Source organism: Ornithorhynchus anatinus, chromosome 15 (assembly GCF_004115215.2).
Source record: "Ornithorhynchus anatinus isolate Pmale09 chromosome 15, mOrnAna1.pri.v4, whole genome shotgun sequence".
Taxonomy (NCBI): domain Eukaryota; kingdom Metazoa; phylum Chordata; class Mammalia; order Monotremata; family Ornithorhynchidae; genus Ornithorhynchus; species Ornithorhynchus anatinus.
Window position 1 is genome coordinate 4,961,331 of NC_041742.1, and position 21,983 is coordinate 4,983,313.

The 21,983-nt window shown below is 47.6% G+C and overlaps 1 protein-coding gene across 3 annotated transcripts in view; it reads left to right on the forward strand.

Moving 5' to 3' along the window:
- The window catches only part of AXIN2 (axin 2), a 35,082-nt gene extending 16,348 nt beyond the window's left edge, over positions 1-18,734 (forward strand). For all 3 annotated transcript variants that reach the window (XM_029080122.2, XM_039914198.1, XM_029080121.2), the window contains exons 4-11: positions 6,587-6,689; positions 8,883-9,023; positions 9,279-9,778; positions 10,052-10,249; positions 10,584-10,820; positions 11,548-11,643; positions 13,044-13,211; positions 16,952-18,734. In XM_029080122.2, coding sequence (XP_028935955.1) covers positions 6,587-6,689; positions 8,883-9,023; positions 9,279-9,778; positions 10,052-10,249; positions 10,584-10,820; positions 11,548-11,643; positions 13,044-13,211; positions 16,952-17,078 — 1,570 coding nt within the window. In that variant the 3' untranslated portion in view covers positions 17,079-18,734. The remainder of the gene's footprint in view (positions 1-6,586; positions 6,690-8,882; positions 9,024-9,278; positions 9,779-10,051; positions 10,250-10,583; positions 10,821-11,547; positions 11,644-13,043; positions 13,212-16,951) is intronic.
- Positions 18,735-21,983: the final 3,249 nt, after the last annotated feature.

Here is a 21,983-nt window from a genome sequence, read left to right on the forward strand (position 1 = left end):
ATTTTTCATCCAACCCACCATGCTGCAGTGGCAGAGAACTTTGATTCCTACAAAGTGGAGTGGGAGAACAGATTGTGTAACTCTTGGATACCTTGAAAGTCTTAGTAAAGGACCCAGCAGCGTCTTTAAGCTACTCTTTCAACCTTAGGACGTTTTAGACCTTAGGACGTTTGTGTCGCTTACAGAGGACCCAACATTGAATTTAGCTGAGATTCAGTGTGAGGTCTAAAGACAACAGCAGATTCTTTCCTTTTTGAGTTTGGCATCGAATGTTAAAAGTTGCCAAATATCCTGAAAGCCAAGTGGGAAATGTTTGGGTTGTTTGTGTGTTATGTGAGCAGGGGAAAGAGAGGAAGTCGTTGAGCTTTCTTTTGCACTGTTTAATTTTGGTAGTCAGAGTCCTACAAACTGATCACTTGCATTTCCTGATAAAGGAGAGAGAAGAGATTTTTTTTTGTATTTGCTTATATCTTATTTATGGATTTACTTTGGACACAGGGGAATGCAGCTGAGCGAACTTCAAATATTACCTTATCTTACAAACCAGGCTTTTGATGTTGGCAAGATCAGAGGCTGGCTTCAGAGTTGTTGCCAAATGAAGTTGGGAGTGAATGCATATGCGCATAAAGTCTGATATTTCAAAGCAGCAGTAAAACTGCATACAGGTTAGGTCGGGCACTTCTGAGTCAAAGGACTAAGCTAATTAAATGGCAGCTAACTGGAATACAGACTTCAAAACCAGTGTTCCCCAGAAGAAGGCTGGCTAAGCACCAGGCTAGTTAGCTAAAATGTTTATAGTTAAGCTATAATATTTAGTGTCTAAAACTCCGTAGCTCTTCAACCTTACGGTTTTTACTGGCCAAAAACTGATGGCCAACATTTTGAGCTGGAAAAAGGGAGAAAGTGAATTAGTATTAGAGAAGTACCACAGTAATGTGAGGGCTTGGGGAGGAAAATTGACTCTACAAGTATCTATGTAGGTTCCTTGAAGGCTCCTGAAGTCTGAGTATTGAGGGTTGTTGCTTAGACTGGGGAGGCTGATTTTCCTTTTGCATTGCTTCTTTTGCTTGTGACCCATAATCAGGGGAGGGGGGGAAAGGAGTTTTGTTTGAGTCTGGTGGTCTCAAACATTTACTGAGCACTTACAGTGTGTAGATGTGCAGAGCACTGTGCTAAGTGCTTCGGCCTTAAGAGCGACGGGGGTTTGAGGGAGAAAGACGTGTGAAGTCTCTGAACCCTCAACCTCTGCAGAACGGGGTCTTTTGAGGACTTTGAGGCTCCTAGAGGTCTTGGGAAAGGCGGGAAGAGTAGCTCTGTTGGGATCCAGTGGAAAGGAGGGCACTCATTTGCGGGAGTCAGATTTCCTTTGGCTGCACCGAAACAAACCTCAGACTGGCCCCTCAGCTCCTTTCCTTGCTCCACCACAGAGGGACGGCTTGGGGCTTTAGACAATGAAAGAAACACCCTTGGGTCTGGCGTCTTGGAAGAGGCTCCCGTGGGTCTTCCTCAAGTTGGAAAACACCTTTCCAAGATGGTGTCATGACAGACCCGAGGGGCGGGGTGCATACTCAACCTGAGGTTAGAAAGGGTGATCAGGAAAGCAAAGGCAGGCGCTCCACAGCTATCCCTGCGTTCTCTGAGGTCTGGCTCCATGGGCCTCTTGGGCTGGGGGGGATGAGTGGTTGGCTAAATGAAGCATGAAGTGTTGGGAAGGGAAAGGAAATGCTTCTGGGATACTAATTAGAAGTAGTAAGGCTTCAGCATGGTCCTTGGAGTCAGAAGGACCTGGATTCTAATCCCGGCTCTGCCATTTGTCTGCTGTGTGACTTGAGCAAGAGACTTGTCTGTGCCTGTTACCTCATCTATAAAATGGGGATTAAGACTGTGAGCCCCATTAATCTCACTAACCACTCCTTAGTGTTTCTATGCCCTTCCCTAGGCTGGGCTGCCATTCAGAAACCCTAAATGGACTTCTGTTTCTTAAGAATGAAGCCATTGGCCTTGACCAGCGTCCTCTTGATTGTAAGCTCCTTGAGAGAGTTTTTATATTGCTTCTGCTGTACTCTCCCAAGTGCTTAGCACAGGTCTCAGTGTACTCTCAAAGTTTAATTAATGTTATTGATTGACTAATAATAATCATCATATACGTTAACCACTTCCTATGAGTCAAGCACTGGGGTAGAAAGAAGATAATCAGGTCAGACGTAGTCCCTGTCCCATATGAGGCTCGCAGTAGGAGGGAGAACAGGAATTGAAGCTCCATTTTACAGATGTGGAAGCTGAGGCAGGAGAAGTGAAGTGACTTGCCCAAGATCAACCAGCAGGCAATTGGAGTATTAGTACCGAGGTCCTCTGACTCCCAGGCCCCTCATGGTCCTTCCACTAGGCCATGTGGCTTCTCCACTCTACTCAAGACGATTGGAGGGGTGTGAAAAAATCACCAAATCAATCAATGTTATTTGAGTGCCTACTGTGTACAGCACTGTACCTAAGTACTTGGGAGAGTACAAAAGAGTTGGTAGACATGATCCCTGCCCTCCAGCAGTTTACCATTCATTGCCTAGAACACTGGGTCTAGTACAGTACCTTACATAAAGGTCAGGTGCTAACTGCCAGACATCCAGAGCCAGCCAAGTAACCACCAGTAGTAGAACTCATCTTGCTCAATTTTTTTATACCATTCCTTCCCCTACTTAGTTATTGTGGTATTCATTAAACAGTATGTGCCAAGAACTCCACTCTGCCCTGGGGATGATAGTGTATTCAGATTGGACCCGTCATTCTGTGCATAGTCTAAGAGGGAAGGAATAAAATAATTTTTCTCCCCATTTTACAGATGAGGAAACTGAGGCACAGACAAGTTAAATAACTAGGCCAAGATCACAAAACAGACTAAGTGACAGAACTGGGACTAGAACCCAGGTCCTCAGACTCCCAGGCCCCTTTTCTTTCCACTAGGCCCTACTGCCTCTTTTTCTCTTTCCCCCAACCCCCTCCAGGCGAGGAAGCAAAGGTCTGCCTGCAGCCAACAAACCATACCTTCTCCCACCCACTCCCACCCACTTCTACCCACTCTCAAGAGTTCTATGAAAACCCAGCATGAAGGAAATAGTTCTGAAGAGGCAGCAATCAGGCCATGTCCTGCAGCTCCCTGCCTCGGCTTCTAGCTTCTCAGAGATGTCAAGATATCACACATTTATGAGGCTGCCCAAGACACTCTTTTCGTTTCCCCAGCCCTTCCCAACCAGCCAGCACCCACACTGTGCTCCCCAGATTGGATGAGCTCAGGTGAGGCATGTCCTGGGTTTATAAATCACCTTGAGTCAAGGGATAATGCGGTCTCCGCAAAGGAGCAGGATAGAGATGGATATTTTATTCCTTCTGAAAACACATCAGTAGATCAGTATTATTTATTGGGTGCCTGCTGGTAGCAGAGGACGGTACTAAGCGCTTGGGAGAGTGGAGTTAGAAGACACAGAGCAGCGATCTGGGATTGAGAGGACCTGAGCTCTACCACTTGCTTGTTGCCTGTTGTGCAACCTTGGGCAAGTCATTTAGCTTTTCTGTTCCTCAGTTTTCTCATCTGTAAAATGGGAATTCAATAACTGTCCTCCTTCCCCTTTAGACTGTGAGCTCTGTGTGGGACAGGGACTGTATCCAACCTGAGTATCCTGCATTCAGTACAGTGCTTGATATACAGTACATGTTTTTAATTATTATTCTTATTTAATATTATTATTATTGCTGTTGTTGTTATTGTAAATCCCTGCACCCAAATAGCTTATAGTCAACATCCCTATGAGGAACGTTTTGGGAGGAAGGTAAGGGAACAGGACAGAAGTAACATCATCTTTATACGTTTGTACAGCTGTTCATTTATATTTGTGCTCGTAGGTTTGTCTGGAAAATCATATGGAGTTCTCACCTTTCCCTGTCCCTTCCACACCTGAAGATTGTCTCCAGTTAAACATGCCCCAAGGGCAAAGCAGGAAAACTCTGCCCTATCCATTACATAGCTTTTATAAATCATTATTCACCCAACTCCCTAGATTATAAAATCCATGAAGACAGGGATTATATCTACTGTAGAGCCTAGTGGCGAGAGCATGGCCTAGTGGGTAAAGCATGGGCCTAGGAGTCAGAAGGACCTCGGTTCTAGTCCTCGCTGTGCCACTTGTCTGTCTGACCTTGGGCAAGTCATTGTACTTCTCTGTGCTCAATTACATCATCTTTAAAATGGAGATTAAGACTGTGAGCCCCATGTGGGACAGGGACGGTGTCCAACCCGTTTAGCTTGTAACTACCCCAGTGTTTAGTATAGTGCCTGGCACATAAGTGCTTATCAAATACCAATAGTACCACTAAATCTGTGGTACTCTCCCAAGCACTTAGTTCAGTGTTCTGCACAATGGTCCTCATTGTATACTGTTGATCGATTCCTCTTTCTGTTTTCTTCTTCCTAATGATATTTCATTTTGTGCCAATCTTCCCCATTAAGAGTGTAAGCTCCTCAAGAGCAGGCATTGTTGTAACTGGTAAGCATCTTGTACAACGCAAGCAGTGGGTGGTCAAGGAATGCTATTGATTGATTGATTGATTTGATGAGAACGCAAGACTTGAGAGGCCCAGACTAGTGCACCTATCCCAGGAGGCAGGACTGGAGGTGCTTTTTAATCTTGGATTTTTGTTTGTCCACTCTGGTTTGACTGTCAGTGATGTTAATGAGATTTATTGAACACTTACTATGGGCAAACAACTGTATTTAAAGTGGTTGGGAGTGAACGGTGCAACAAAATTAGTAGACATGTTTCCTTCCCTTAATGAACTTAGTCTAGAGACTCGAGTCCCCCTACTTGCCTTTTTTTTTTTTTGGTATATATAAAGCACTTACTATGTGACGAGCACTGTTCTAAACCGTAGGATAGTTACAAGGTCACATAAAGCACAGTCCTAGGAGCCAGACATCCTAATCCCAGCTCCTTCACTTGTCTGCTGTGGGACCTTGGGCAAGTCACTTCGCTTCTCTGTGCTTCGGTTTTTTCATCAGCAAAATGGAGATTTAGTACCTGTGCTCCCTTCTACTTAGCGTGTGAGCCCCATGCATGGGACCTGTCAGTGCTAAACAAATATCACAGTCATCATCATCAATCATCCTAGCCCACACTGATTCCCAAAGTCCTAATTTACCCATCCAACTTTTTCCCTGATGCTGCCGAGCACCTTGGTTAATAAATGTTGCCATCCGATTGGGCAGTGGAAGAGGTGATAGAGATGGGTTATATGGGGAATCTCCTGCTGGAGGCTATGAAAATTGGGATGGGCTCCCTTTTGCAGACTGGTTTAGGTGTGGCAGGGGACCACATCTAGAATACTGTTCCAGAATTTCTGCCCATCACCTAGTTCTGAACCCACTGCCTGATTTCAAAAAAGACACTTCAGTCTCCTTGAAAACGGAGGTTGGGTTCTTGCAGAAAACTTTGTACCTACCTCACTTCCTACCCCTCATCTCCCCCCCGCCCCTGGCCAGTCCTACCATGGTCCGAATCCTCCAGCACCCACATGCTCACAGCCATTTCTTCCAGTGCCTCGTCCAGACAGATGTATGTGTCCCAGAGAATATTCCCTAATTCTGCCACCACATTATCACCAGAGCACTTCATGAAATTCATGTTCCCAGAGAAATGAGCATCTCAGAAACCGAGTGACAGACCAGCTGATCTCCCAAAGTCCCTTTCGGTGGACTTTTCTAACTCAGGGGAATTTTCCTTGGGAAAAAGGAATCATCTAGGTGTGCAGGGCCACATATGGGAAATGTGCCAGAGGCAGCGAGGTGAAGTGGAAAGAGTGTAGATCTTGAAATCTGAGGACCTGGGGTCTATTCCCAGGTCCACCTCTTTTTCCTTACTCTGTGCCAGGCAGCGTTTTAAGTCCTGGGGTAGATACAAGCTAATAAAGGTTGGATATAGTCCATGTCGCTCGTGGGGCTCACAATCTTAATCCCCATTTTACAGATGAGATAATTGAGGTGCAGAGAAGTTAAGTGACTTGCTCAAGATCATCCAGCAGACATCTAGTGGAACTGAGATAAAAAACCCACGTCATTCAGCTCCCAGGCCCTTGCTCTTTCCTCTAGACCACACTACTTGCCTGCTTTGCCATGTTGGATGAGTGAACTTCCTCTGTCTGGGCCTTAGTTTCCTGATCTGTAAAATGGGGATAAAAGCACCTGCCTTTCCCTACCTCACAGGACAAGTGAGGAAGCAGCATGGCCTCGTGGAAAGAGCACGGGCCTGGGAGTCAGGACCTGTGCTTCAGTTACCTCATGTATGAAATGGGGATCAAGACTGTCAACCCCATAAGGGACAGGGATTTGGTCCAACCTGACAACTTTGTATCTACCCCAGCCGCTTAATGAAGTGCCTGACACATACTAAGTGCTTAACAAATATTTTTTTAAAAAGTGAGATGATAAATGTGAGAGCACGTCTGGAATAAAAACATTGTGTAAAATGAAGGTGTCATCCTCCTAGTGTCCATAATTTGGCTGTTTGGGGTAACCCCATGACTGTGTCCCCCTAACTTGCAGGGATGGCGTCCCCCCTTACAGAGTCGGGAGCAAGAAGCAGCTTCAGAGGGAAATGCATCGGAGCGTGAAGGCCAATGGGCAGGTTTCTCTACCTCATTTTCCGGTGAGTAACTTGGAGAAAGAGGAAATGTGACGGGGGGGGGGGGGGGGACACGACATCCAAACTGAAGAGATTATCTCATGCTTTAAAGGAAGCCTGTTCTCCGAATCACCATCACCTACCTGCCCTCCGCCCCTACTTCTACCACCCCCGAGAGCTCTCTCAGTCGAGTGGGCACTGTGAGATCTGGTGTACCAGCTTCTCCCTCTAGAAGTTTGAGGGGGTGGGGCTTCACAGTAGGTGCGACTTGGGTAGGAGGGTGGAGCTTTAGTGGGGACTGAGATGGTGCCACCGTGGTCTCTTGTGTGAACACAGCTGGAGCCCTTTTCTGTACCAAAAAGGAGGGAAAATGTGGCGATTGCCACAGAGGAGACTGAGGAGCCTGGTTGTCCTTTTGCTGGTCCTACAGGGGAGAAATTAGCATCCAGCTCCTTTAACAAGTCCCAACCATGGGATCGAGAATGCCAGGGGGTGGGATTCTTGGAAACTCAGAGGACTCGGGTGACTGGATCTGACCCAAACCAGTTGTGAAGGGAAACCTGCCCTATCTTGTTTCTTTATGCCTTTGGCTTGGAATTGCGAGCCAAACCAGCTTTTCCTTTCTTCCGCTCGACCCCCTCTCCTGTCCGTTCCAATTCTGCCCTTCAGAGACCCTTTTGCCTCAAGACTCTCAGGCCAGCGACTATTGGCCACGGAAACATGTTTCTCAGGCAGGAAGGAGGGCTCCTTTACAGCACGAACTTTCGGGTGGCTACAGGGAATCCAGTTGGGCTTGTTCTGTTGCTTTTCGAAAATTAACACATTGAATTGCTAATTCCAATGCTGCCCTGACCGTAGGGATTGTGGCTGGAATGAGCCGCTCTCTGAAAAGTGTTTACCGAGACAAGTACAAACTTATCTGGTCTTTAAAATGAACATACTAAGATTCCTTTCCTGACGGTCCCAAGCAGCAAGACTCTTCCTTCCGGGGGTGCGTGTGTTTATATAGAGCAAAGTTCTGTAGTTCTGGCTTGTAAATTAGATTATTTTGTCCTGGGGTGTGCAAATCGACTTGTTCCATAAGGCAGTGCTTTGATCAGGGACTGAATAGAGCCAGTTTGTGTAAGGATGACAATTTCCAACAGAGTAGCCTCTTTCTTCCCTCACATCATTTCTGGAGCTAAGCGGTTGCTGTAGCGAGGCCTGCCTCAGCTGCTAGGACCGATCCTGGCCGTGTCAGTTTGGTTGTCTGCTTCAAAAAGAGAGAGAGAGTGGGAGAGACCAAGGGAGAAGGGCTGAGGGGGCAGGGGGCAGGTGGGAGGGTGAGAGGGTGGGGGGAAGATGACAGGAAGAGAGCTTGCTCGCTCTGTGGTGGGTGGACTCCATGTTTGCTGCTTTTGGCAGGAGTAGGCTGTGCCTTTTTTTTATATGCTCTTCTTGATTTGGAGAGATGTTCCCTTTTCCCTTGATAGATCAGCTTCAGGCAGCCAAACTCAGCAGTGTTCTGCTACTCGCCTGCAGCAGCTTTCTTCATTTTCTGTACAAAGAGCTTTGGAGGGTGGTGGCGGGGAGGGGGGGAGAGCTCTCTAGGACACTGTTGAGACAACACTACCTCAAAGATGCCCAGTGTGCAGCCTGGAAATAAATTACCACTTCTTCTCTGATCTGGAGCCGTTTGACTTCTTTTTTTTTTTTTTTTCTTCCTTCTCTTTCTCCCTCATCGCCCCCCCCCGACCCCCCACTTCCCTCCAAGTCTTATTTTTGTAATTTCCAACTCCTTTCTGTTTATTCTCCACTTCTTATTCCTGGAGTTGGTCTCTTCCCCTCCCACCTCACAGGGGCTGCTGCCTCTTTCCCTCTCTTTCTCTCTCTCCCTTTCTCTCTCTCTCTTTTTTGATGTTTGACAACAGTCTTTGAAGATTTTCTACTTCAGAGTAGCTACTGATGGGCTGGTTGTACTACAGAGAGAGCAAGCAGGGCTCCTCAGAGTGAGACCAACTGCTTCTGCCAAAGGCAAACGCCAGTGGAGAGAATGCCACTCTGTGAGCCCCCAGCACCCGCTCATAAAAGTCCCGAGCAGCTCGGGCATCTTGGCGATAGTCTCTACATCCAAACATGGAGACGCCACGAGCGGAGCAAGGCTGGGGACGGCCCGCTGCCACCGCGCGCTCAGCCCGCTGACCGTGGCTTGTCCGCTCTCTCCCCCGCACCCTTCAGAGAACCCACCGTCTTCCTAAGGAGATGATCCCCGTGGAACCGGCTATCTTTGCTGCCAAGCTGATCTCCCGCCTGGAGAAGCTGAAGCTGGAGCAGGAGAGCATGAACAGCCTGGAAGCCAGGTTGCAGCAGATCAAGGAGGTAGGGTGATTGCTTACCCCAATCCTGGCCAGCCCTGCAAATGCAGAGGGCGGTGGGGCTCCCCCATGCCCCATTTCGGGGGGCACGTTGGGCCGAGGGGTTGTGCTCCCCTGGGCGGGGGTGGGTCTGGACTGTCTTGTGCCACTGTTAATTCTGTCTACCCTCCTCTACCCTTTCCTCCTTCCCCTTGCTCCCCTTCCCCCACCCCCTCCCCCCCATCCCCACCCTATTGCCATCTGGCGATGCACCTTCCAGGATGAAGAGAAGGAGGGCTCAGAGTTGCCCAGTGGCACTCAGCTCAGCCGGGACCTGGGAGCCGCCTCCCATTCCCAGCACCCACTCTCCCTCCTCCCCGCCGGCCGCTATGAAGAGGACCCCCAGGCAATCTTGGACGACCACCTGTCACGCGTGCTGAAGACCCCTGGCTGTCAGTCCCCCGGGGTGGGCCGTTACAGCCCCCGCTCCCGCTCCCCCGATCCCCACCACCTCCCGGGGCGGGGTAAGCCGCCGTCAGTCTCGTCCGCCAGCTGCGCGCTCGGGGGCAAGGGGTTCGTGACCAAGCAGACCACCAAGCACGTCCACCACCACTACATCCACCACCACACCGTCCCCAAGACGAAGGAGCAGATCGAGGCTGAGGCGGCTCAGCGTGTCCAGGGCTACCGGGCAGGTGGTGCTGATTATTACTGCTATGCCAAGTGCAAGAGCCCCGCCAAGGGAACGGAGCTGCCGCTGGTTCCTGGAGAGCAGTTAGGGTAAGTGACCAGGGGGGTCCCCCTCCCCACTCCACCCCCGACCCTAATACCCCTAATCCCCCTAATACGAGAACTTACGGAACTGAAGAACTGGGGAAGAGTAGTCTGAGCCACCAGAGAAACTCTCCAGCTTCCGTTGGAAGCTTTGGTGTTTTCGGGTGGGGACGGGTCCTTGGAGGGCAGGATGGGGAGGGGGCCCCCTCTCCCCGTCCCTGACAGCGAAAGCTAACTGGATCTCTGGGTCCTGGGGGCTGCTGTCCATCCTCCTCACAGAGTCAGCAGAGGCAACACCATGAACAAGCGGCCCGGCAAGACATCCGAACCAGGCCCGGCCCCGGCAGCTGGGGATGGAGGGGGCCTGCCCCTTGCCCCGGGAATGCCCCCGCTTCCGGCGGATGAAGCCGACAGGTCCCAGAATGTCTGGCAGTGGATGCTGGAGAGCGAGAAGCAGAACAAGCACAAGCCCCACAGGTACACTGAGCTGGTGGGGGTGTTGGTGGGTCTGTTTTTGCCAAAGGCTCAGGACAAATGAGACTTCTTTCCCCTGCCCCTCAGTTGTTCAAAACCCAGGCTGTTCCAGCCGCAAAAATACTTGCTTTGGAGATCTCTTTGATTGAGGGGCGGGCTTGGTTTGTTTCTCCACTGGGGAGAATAAGTTCGCTCACTGAGTTTCTTTCTCCCTGTGAATATCTGCGCACTCTCTTTGTGTCTCTCTCTCCCTGCCTCTTTCTGTCTCTCTCTTTGTCTCTGTCTGTTTCCTCTCTCTTTGTCTGTCTTTCTCTCTCTCTGTCTGTCTCTGTCCCAGTGCCCAAAGCACAAAGAAAGCACACCTGGCAGAGACTGCCCGCAGCACTGCCAGTGACCGGGCTGCTCGCCACCACCTGTGGGGAGGCAGCGGGACACACCCCCGTATGGCCCAGCCAGCCCACCCCTTCGTCCAGGATCCCGCCATGCCACCGCTGACGCCACCCAACACCCTGGCCCAGCTGGAGGAGGCGTGTCGCAGGCTGGCTGAAGTGTCCAAGCCCCAGAAGCCCCAACGGTAAGTGGAGAGGGAGGATTGAGCGGGTCCCAGTTGTCATCCCTGCTTGGCTGCCTTCAGCCAGAGAGGAGTCTGGGGATATGGCAGCAGACTGTAGAGTCATCGGGAAGCAGGGACCCTGAGCCTCAGCTATTTCTTACTAGCCAAGTCAAGTCCAGCAGGCCCCAGCTGGGGCACTGTGTGATTCCCCTTCCCTGGAGAACGCCCAACACCAGGGTAGGTTGGGCGAGACCCCAATGGGAGACAGCGGGGAGGAGGGAAGTTCTTCCCCCCCCATGCAGCGCCCCCCCACCCCCCCCCACCCAATGATCCTTCTTGTCAAAGAATGAGAGCATCCATATTTGTGCATCCTGGGCTGCCTGCTTCAGTCAATCATATTTATTAAGTGCTTACTGGGTACTAAATGCTTGGGAGAGTACAGTATAACATACATTCCCTGCCCACACTGAGCACACCCCTGGGACCCTTCTGGCTTCTTTCCTTTGGTTCTAAACTGTTGGAGACCCTTTATACACCCCTACCTTTTATTGGTGGTGATGCTCCATCCCTTGTGTCACCTTAGCTGGGCCCCTCAGGAAGGACGGTTGCTGACCCAGTGTTCCAGGGTGGGAGAGTTGTCTGCTCTTACCAACTTGTTCCAGGGCACAGACTGGCAGACTGCTTGTTGAGGAAACGGTGCCTAATGGACTCTATGCATGCGTGTGTGTGTGTGTGTGTCTCCTCCCAGGTGCTGCTCATCGAATCAGCAGAGGGATCGAAGCCACTGCCTCGGGGCTGATGGGGGAGTCCTGCCCTTTTACAGCACTGGCCTTGTCCCAGAAGAGTGAGTGTATATATTCCTCCAGCATTACTCTCCCTCTTCTCAATGAGGGTTTTGTCTTGTAATTCATTGGCATGGGCTGTCGGTGTTGCTTTAACAATCTGGGTTATTAACGGGGGTGCTGCAGTGTAAACAGCGTCCAAGGCACTCCCCCTACCCGCCCAAATACACACAAATTCTTCTCTCGAACTTACATTCCCGTCAAGTGGACAAAGACGATTAGTCTCATTCCCGGATGGTTCTTTTTTTTACAAGAAATCTGCCAACAGAGGTCTAAACTGGCCTAAATAATTAAAGTTTTCTTTCTCCACTCACTCTTCAAGATGAAGAGGCTATGTTTGAAGTCTTGACTAAACCACCTGACTGGAGCCTTTCATTTTTAATTGGTTGACCTTAAGTCCGCCAGCTGTCTAAGCCGGCAGCTTTGTTTCTGAAACCCCTCCACAAAGACTTAGAGCAAATTAGGAGGATGAAATTACTGTGGACAAACACTTGGTGGCCTCCTGACATGCTGAGGAGCCACGGTCTCAGAAGAGGTTTTGGATTGCGCTCAGAGCCGTTTGCTACTCTCTTGTTTTTCTGTTTCCTCGAGGATCCCATACCACCCCTATCCCACCCCCTTATCCTTGTCAGGTCGTTTTATTGGCCACTTGCGCTGGTCCACCCCAGTAATCATCATAATCACTGTGCTATTTGTTTAGCGCTCACTGTCACTTCCCTAATCCCTGAGATTGATGATACAATCTGTCCGACAGAGTCGCTCTCCCCCACAGGGCTCACAGTCTAAGAGTGAGGGAGAGCGAGTATTGAATTCCCATTGTACAGTTGAGGAAACAAAGGCCCAGAGAAGTGACTTGCTCCAGATCATGCTGCAAAGAGATGGTGGAGCTAGGATTAGAGGTCAGGTCTCCTGACTCCCAGTACTGTGCTCTTTCCCCTGGGCCACATTGCTTCTCGATGCCCGATTCTGACTGATTTTTCACTTGGGAAAGATTTGGTTCTCTAGCAGGGCTATTTGGAGCTTGGCTCAAGCTTTCCTCCCTCCCATCTTTTCTCCCTCCCTCTCTGCCCCTGCACCACTGACTCTCTCTCTCTCCCCACCCCCCTTCCACTCATATCCCCCCACCCCCACTGCCCTTCCACCATCTCCACATAAATCGGAGGGAATGTTTAATTCTGTGCAATTCACACTTCCCCAGATGTGGGGAAGTCCTGTGAGGGTGCAGGTGGGAAGAGCGTCCGTAGGAAGCAGACCCAATCTGGTCCTCGTCCCAGTAATGGTGACCTGAAATGTTTGGGGAGGAGGATGACACCCTGGCAGCCTAACTAGTTGTTTATGGCCTTGGTTTGAAACACCCATTGACTGTGCCACTCTGAACCTGTTGCCTTTCATCTTATTTCAGTCACAAAGAGCCAAAGAAACTGGCAGGTGTCCACACCCCTCATCCCAGCGAGCTGGTGGTCACTTATTTTTTCTGTGGAGAAGAAATTCCATACAGGAGGATGCTGAAGGCTCAGAGTCTGACACTTGGCCACTTTAAAGAGCAGCTGAGCAAAAAGGGAAATTATAGGTAAGCACCGTGTGGCTTCTTTCTTCTCTGGGTTTGTTTGCTTAGGACCAAGGGCCAAAATCTTGAGAGGCAAGTGGGTGGGGAGGGAAAAACCTCAAAAGTACCTTTTGAGAGTGTCTGAACTGGCTTTATTTGCCATTTTGGGGTACTTGGGCTTCCTTCCCTTCCGACAGAAGCAACGCAGCCATGACGGAGGTGTTAAAAGGCATGTGGAGAACGTGGGCATTTTGGCTGGATCCTCTGACCATCTCCCCTTTGAGCTTTGAAGAAACAGCAGTTCTGGCCCATGGGACACTCCTCAGCTCCACCCTGTTTTGGGGAGGGTTTCAGCTGTTGTGTTTCAGCTATTGAAATATGGTGATGTGCTGAGAAAGGGGAAGGACATTTTCCAGCTAATTCAGGGTACCCTGTCCTCTTCCTTTCTGTCTCCTGGATTATCCAGGGAACCGCCACGTTCTGATCGGTGGGTTAGGTGGTTCAGAGCATCTTTTAAAGAAGATAGAGGAGGATACTGCTAGGTCCACTAAGGTTTGGGCAGCATCTCGGCACTCCCTGAATTTCAGGGGCTTTGTTGTGCACTTTCTTCCTTTGACTCCCAGCACTCATTCAATCTAGGGGTGGTGGAGAAGAGGGCAACTTGCATGAACTCTGGCACTTCTCCTGGGAGAATCAGGGGTATATGAGAGGATCCTATATCCACTCCCCGCTGGACTTGGCTCTCTTTCCCAAGAAAGATCCTATCCAGCATTCAGAGCAGACTCATAATGAGCCCACCTGAAAATCGCAGGACGGTCTCCTGGGATGGGAGAAGCCAGTGTGTGATTGCGGAATGCCAGCAGCCTCCTTCAGGCTCCAAGGGCATCTTAATATAAGAAGCAGCATGGCTTAGTGGAACGAGCACGGGCTTGGGAGTCAGAAGTGGTGGGTTCTAATCCTGGCTCTGCCACTTGTCAGCTGTGTTACTTTGGGCAAGTCAATTAACTTCTCTGGGCCTCAGTTACCTCATCTGTAAAATGGGAATTAAGACTGTGAGCCCCACGTGAGACAACCTGATGACCTTGTATCTACCCAGCGCTTAGAACAGTGCTTGGCACATAGTAAGTGCTTAACAAATACCAACATTATTATTGTTATCATTAATCGGCAGGTTTTCACCGCTCTCCTCCTCTGGTCCGGGACGGGACAGAGATGGGACCCTTGGGAATCTGGTTGTGTCAGGCTCCTGTCACTGGGGGCCACTGCAGGTCGGGACATGCATTCTACTTTCCCTCCCTCTCCTGGAGCGAGGGAAGATCAGCTTCATAAGCAGGAGCCTCCCAAATCCTTCAGAAATCCTCTTCGAGTGGATTTATGCCTCATCAGAGAGTAATTACTCTGAGAAAATGTTCCCTGTGATTGACATGCAGGGATAGCTGTCTCCCCATTCCTCTCCCTTTTTACACCTGGGCAGAGAGACACACCAAAATTGGAGAATAACTTGGGGCCCTGCCCAGCACCTTTATTCCATTTTTTTTTTATCTTGAACAGACACAAGGTGAAACTAATTACACCAATGTGTATACCTCCGGGGATTCATTTTGATCTAAGCCCTGACTCTTGGCTGGGCTTGGAGTGAAACTGCAGGTGACCTTCAGGGGAAGGGGCTGGAGGGAAGACGCTAACCCAGGCTCTCTGGACATCTGGCATTGATTTCTCTTTAAGGCACACTTAATAAGCATGTCTTTGAAGCCTTTGCCTTTCATTTAAAGCACAAAGACGTGCACAAATGGTTCACTCTCAAATTCTTTATTGATTGGATCAGGCTGAAGCTTGGGCACCTCCAAAGGCCCTTATCATTGCCTTCACGGACCAAGTGGTGTGTCCAGCTACACATGGAGAGATGAAGGTTGTAGGATTCCTGAGCCCCCCCGCTTTAAAAAAAAAAATGTATCCAGCCATAGCCCCACTACATCGGGATTTATCTGGGTCTCAGACAACAACCAAATTAAAAATAAAGTAATGGAGAAGTAGGGATGGGAAAGAGAAACGTAGTTGGGGTTGGGTAATCTGAGCATGGCAAAAGTTCAAAAGAGGAAAAAAAAGGGCAATGCCAGACTTGCCAGAGAATATCTGTGCCAGATGTCCGAGAAAGCAAAGTTTGCCACGTAAAACATATTTCACTGGAAAAGCCCGTTTCTGCAAGAGAAGGAGGGTAACACAGCTTGTTTGAAGACCTTGTGGGGGAGGATGCAGTTTCCCTTCTCCTCCGAAATAAGGTTGCAATTATGGAAAAGGTCAGAGCGTGTTTGCGCAAATAAAGCTGCAGTGTTCCAACAGCGTTTGAGCCCCATTGCAGTTCTGAAGGGTGTGAGATGGGGTGGGGGCCGCAGATGGCGATGGTCAAGAAAAGGACTCTGCAGCTGGCTCTAGTACCAACCAAGGAATGAAGCAAGCAAACATCCTTCCAAATGCACTGTTCTCATCACTACCCAGTTTAAAGTCAGAGTGTGTGTTATGGGATTGGGGGGGCCTGGGGTAGGAGTGCAGATCTCTGGGGCTTCTACGCAGCTGGGAATACTAAAAACATGGTACCTTGGCTAAACACAGCTGTTTCTCTTTATATAGCCTTATCTCCCTTCAAAGTATTTACCTCTCCTTTTATTAAAAGAAGGGAGAGAAATCCAATTGTAACTTGGATTTTTTTTCAACTCTAAGCGTGCAAACCCCCTAAAACACAAAAAGGGCAGCTGTACCCCACTCTTTCTCTTTCCCTTCCCCTTGGGTTACTTGGTCTTTAACCTGTCATTGGCTATCATTGACTAAAAGTTATGGAGCAATGGAGTCGCCGCCTTGAATCTGTGTGAGGGTCCTTCGCTGGCCATGAGACAGATGAGGCAAAGCCAGAAAACTTCTTACAGCAGCTATCGGGCAGAGGCTCACAGCCCTTGGAAACCCCCCACCCCACCCCCGGAAGCCTGATAAGGGGAGAACGGGGACCCTTCACTAAAATTACCTTCCTCAAAGTAGCCATCTTTTCTGTGTGTGCTAGATGAGGGCACTTCTCGGAAGCAGCATAGCCTAGTGGAAAGAGCATGGGGCTGGGTTCATGTCGGTGGACTTGGGTTCTAATTCTGGCTCTGCCAATTGCTTTGCATTGCTGGCTGTGTGACCAAGTCACTTAACATCTCTGTGCCCCAGATTCCTCAACTACAAAATGGGGATTCAATACCTGTTCTCCCTCCCACTTAAGACTGAGAGCCCCTTGCGGGGCAGGGATTGCATCTGACCTGACTTGTACCTTCCCCAGCGCCTAGAACAGTGACTGACACATAGCACTTAACGACTACCACAAAACAGACAAATCAACCAAATGGAAAAAAGAAATCCTCTAGATAAATGCTTGTGGTGATGATCCCTCTCATCAGAGTCTCTAAGGTGTTGTTAGTCTGCAGAAATTCTTTCCAAGGTGTCCAAACAGTAACATTCCTTGTTTCTGAGTTGCTCCTGTTCAAGCACTTTCCGTTTTGGGTTGTGGGAGGAGTCTCAGCTGCTGTCCAGATGGGTCAATCAATCAGTGGTATTTGAGTGTACAGTATAATAGAGCTGGTAGAAGTGATCTTTGACCACAGGAACTTCCGGACTACAGGCCTTCACTCACCCTGGCAGATTTTTTCAGACATTTTAGGTTTTGATGTTGTCATACTGTATAAAGAATGTATGGAGAACATCATTTCACCTAATTTCAATTTTCCTTTTTTAAGGTATTATTTCAAAAAAGCCAGCGACGAGTTTGATTGCGGAGCTGTTTTTGAAGAGATTTGGGAAGATGACACAATACTGCCAATGTACGAAGGAAGGATTCTGGGGAAAGTAGAAAGAATCGATTGAAGTTTTTGTTGTATTTTTTAAATTTTTTTTTTGTCTGAAAAAACTGGAAACTAAGTGAAAACTATGTTCTGGATGCAACACTTTGAAGGAAAATTGAACCAATGAAGAAGAAAAAGTCTTGGAAGACTTACCAAATCAGCCTTAGAAGAGGGGAAAAAATGGCATTCATTATTCATGAGCTGGGTTCTGTGAAGACCCCTGAACTATTTATTAAAAACATAACCACTGTTGGCTATTGAAGGTGCAGACCCTGTTTGAGAGAGAGACTTTACATAATATATGACTTCCCACAGATCGAAAAATCCATGGACTAAGAGAAACTGTGTATAGCTTACCTTCACAGTAATCCTTACTGATATTTATTGAACTGACCATTTCCCTTAAGTCCAATTTTTTGGATATGCTGCTTTAACAATGGAGAGGGGAGAGAGAATGTTTTTGATTAAATTTTGTTCTCTCCAGACTTGGGGTAAAGGTACAAGTGCATGAGTAATTTTGTTTCTGAACAAGAAATTCTGTTGTGCCTCATATTTCTCCAAGTTTGAGAAACTTTAAAAATGGTACCCTTCAATTCACTCATCTAGAAATTGGTGCATTTTTAACCTATGCTGCTGTCAGTGGTAATAAAAAGGTCTTAAAGGGTTAGCTGTTGCAATGTAGTCGTGACATGGAAACAGCGTATACTTTGTTCTAGGATTTCTGGGTGTGTGTGTATGTGTGTGTGTGTGCGTGTATGCGTGCATGCTTATAAGGAAGGGGTTTTATGGTTACAACCAGGGGCTGCCTCTTCTATATGTTATCTGCTCTTTCCTCACCCATGAGAGAAATAGAGGAGAAATCTGGCAAGTCATATCACACCTGACAAAGCCAACTGAATCATCTATCACATGTGTGTTGACCTAAATCATGGTATGTGTGTGTATCTAGTAATTTAGAAGTATGTGTGTGTGTGTGAGAGAGAGAGAGAGAGAGAGAGAGAGATGACTTAGAACATCCTGTACAGAAACACCAGGTGAAGCCCGGGGGTTTAAACTTCCGGGCTCATTGTAGAAGTTCTAGTCATACCTCTTGCTAGCACATCCTCTGCCCAAGCTTCCCCGCCCCCCCATCCCACCTCTCTCCCTAACAAGATTCCCCCAAGAAATACTTCACGACGCTTAGAAAATTGACCCACCCCATTCCCAAAGGTGTATGAAGTTGATACTTGGCAGCACTCTCACCCCCCCCAAAATGACCTAACGTTGATGTTTGGGTTTTGTTGTGTTAAATTAATCTGTGCATCCCGTTTGCCATTGCTACCTTGTATAATATGTCTGTATATATTGATTGTATGGTGAAAGATTATTAATACACTATCTCTAGTGTTTTAAATTGACTCGGTACAGTACCTGTGCCTGCATGGTCCTTGCACCATGGATTTGCCCTATATTGAGGGCTCAAGCTCTCCCTTGTTTTTTTAAAGGGGTTTAATGTATAAATATATTTTATGCCTTTTTATTATGTCTTGTACTCATGACTTTTGCCATGGCATTTTGTTCTACTTATACTGTAAATTATGCATTATAAAGAGTTTCATTTAAGGAAAATTACTTGGTACAATAATTATTGTAATTAAGAGATGTAGCCTTTATTAAAATTTTATATTTTTCAAATTAACTTTGTGTCTGAATCCTTTCGCCAGGGAGCAAATAGGTCTCATTTAAAAAAAAAAAAAACAACAAAAAACAGGTTAGAATGCTAGGCTTTTTACATAGGGCTTGGCAGTGTTTTTGTAAGGCCCAGATCCCGGGGAGGTGGGTGGAGATTTAAGTAGTCCAGGGGAGGTGGGTGAGGCCAGGCAGGGCCATGAGTGGTCCAGGGGAGGGGGCCAGGGCTGTGCTGGTGACCAGAGGAGGTGGGTGGAGCCATGTCCTCACCTCCCCGTTTATCCTCATCTCCCACTCCCTTCTGCGCCACCCTGACTTGCTCCCTTTGCTCTTCCCCCAACTCCTCCCAGCCTCACAGCACTTATGTATATATCTGTAATTTTATTTATTTGTATTGATGTCTGTCTCCACCCCCCTCTAGACCGTGAGTTCCTTGTGGGCAGGGAATGTCACCATTTATTGTACTGTTCTTTCCTTAGCACTTAGTACAGTGCTCTGCATACAGTAAGAGCTTAATTTATGATCGAATGAATGAATGAAAAGGAGGTGGGTGGGGTCGTGAATGGTCCAGAAGAGGGGGGCTGGGCACTGATAGTGTCCAAGGGAGGTGTCTTGGGCCATGAGTGATCCAGGAGAGGTGGCTGTGGCAGGTATATTGGGGTGGGGTGGGGGTTGTGCATTCAGGGACTCAAAGGTGTCCAGAGGAGGCTGGTGGGACAATGTGGGAAGATGCAGTCGCCACTTAAGTAACACACTTGTGATTCTGCCTCTGCTTGGGAATTAATCAGTCAATCCCATTTATTGAGTTCTTACTATATGCAGAGCACTAACTAAGCTTTTGGGAGAGTAAAATGTAAGAGAGTTGGTAGACATATTCCCCATCTACAAGAAGCTTACAGTTTAGAGGGGGAGACAGATTAATATAAATTTGGATATATACATAAGTGCTGAGGGGCTGAGGAAGGGGTACAAATCCAAGTGTGAGAAGAGGAAATGACGGTTTAGTTGTGGAAGGCTTCTTGAAGGAAATATTATTTTAAAAAGACTTTCAAAGTGGGGAGAGTGATAGTCGATCTGATGAAGAGGGATGGAGTTCCAGGACAGAGGCAGGATGTGGGCAAGGGGTCAGTGGCTTTTGAAAGCTCCTTGGATCCTCTAGGTGGCACAAGGAGGATAACAATAATAATAATAATTTTAGTATTTGTTAACTGCCTACTATATGCCAGGCACTGTACTAAACACTGGGTGGATACAAGCAAATTGGGTCGGACACAGTCCCTGTCCCATATGGTGCTGAAGGTCTAAATCTGTATTTTACAGATGAGGTAACTGAGGCCCAGAGAAGTGAAGTGATTGGCCCAAAGTCACACAGCAGAGAAGTGGTGGAGCCAGGATTAGAACCCCTGACTTTCTGACTCCCAGACCCATGCTGTATTCACTAAACTATGGACTTGCTCCTTTCAGAGTGTGTTTCTTCAGGGCAGGGAATCTGCCTTCCTTCCATTGTACTCCCCTAAACTAACTTCCAGTTAGCACTCAAATACCACTTAACAAATACCACAATTACAATTATCAAGTCTCAAATCTGCAGGATCTTTAGCAGGATTATAACTCTCTCCTTGGCCCCCATAATAGATCAGTTAATCAATCATGTTTATTGAGCATTTCCTGTGTGCAGAGCACTTTATTAAGCACTTGGAAGAGCACAATATAAACAAGTTGGTAGACATGTTACCTGCCCATAATAAGCTCATAATGGAATCTATTAGGGCTTGACTGTAATAAGCACGGAGGGTGGTAAAAATAATTAAGTCAGACACTGTCCTTGTCCCACATGGTACTCACAATCTAAAAGGGAGAGAGAAGAGGAATCTTATCCCTATTTTACAGATGAAGGAATTGAGGCCCAGAGAGGGTCAGTGGTTTACCTGAGGTTGCCCAGCAGGCCTGTGACAAAACCTGGGGCTAGAACTCTGGTTTCTTGACTCTGCCCGTGCTCTTTCTTCATCTGATAGTCTTGTATTTATTCCACTGCTTAGCACAGAGCTTTTCACACCGTAATGCTTAATAAACACTATTCTCTAATCAGGAAAGGGAGTAATTCCTTAGAATGAATAAATAGCACCTGGAGAGAGAGAGCAGGTGTGGATTATCAGTGGCATGTGGTTTGCTGCAATTTCAAGTTGCTTGCTATGAGGCACTGTTAAATCCACGGACTGGTTTGCCCTAGGGAATATTCAATCAATCAGTCAATCAGTGGTATTTATTGAGCACTTACTCTGTCCATAGCATTGTATTTAGTGCTTGGGAGAGCACAGCAGAATTAGCAGACGTATTCTTTGCCCATAATGAGTTTATTCTCTCCTTGGTGCAGAGATGCTGGGCTGCTGATTTAGATGCTAACTCCGTTGAGGTTAGGACGAAGATTTGAATGAAGATTAAAGGGATCAGCTGGGAAGCAAAGGTTAGTAGTCTTCAAGCAGGAGGAACACCTCGGAGGCTGAAATATGAATCCTTGAAAGTAATAATGATAACTGCATTTGTTAAGAGCTCCTGCATGCTGAGCACTGTCCTAAGCACTGGGGTAGATTCAAGTTAATCTGGTCAGACAAGGTCCCTGTCCCAACATCGGGCTCACAAGGCTAAGTGGGAGAGGGAACAGACATTCAATACCCATTTTGCAGGTGAGGGAACTGAGGCACAGAGATTTTCATTAATTTACCTCAGATTACACTGCAAATAAGTGACAGAGTTAAGATTAAAACCCAAGTCCTCTGAATCTCAGGCCATTGCTCCTTCCATTAGGCCTCACTGCTCCCTAGTGAATGAAATCAATGATTCCATTACTGTCAGCTCTTCATGTGCAGGGATCAGGTCTATCAACTCTATCTTACTCTCCCAAGTGCTTAATACAGTGCTCTGCCTGCTGTAAATGCTCAATAAATACCACTGGTTAACTGATCAAGTCCATTTATTTCCGCTCTAATGCAGGGGTCATAGTTTCAAATAACTTTGTATTATGGGAAAATTGTGTTATAACAACCATTGACTCAGTGGGAATTTATAACAAAGTGGGTGGATGATTCAAAAAATCCTCATTACTGGCATTTTTTTTTTGCCAATTCCTCTGTCACTGTTCGGCCCATCACTAATGCAATGTTTTATATCCTGGCCACTCATCATTGTTCTACCGTATTAAATATGACCAAAATTGCAAAATCCCAAAGAAACACAAAATCCTGTATAATATAGGAAGGTG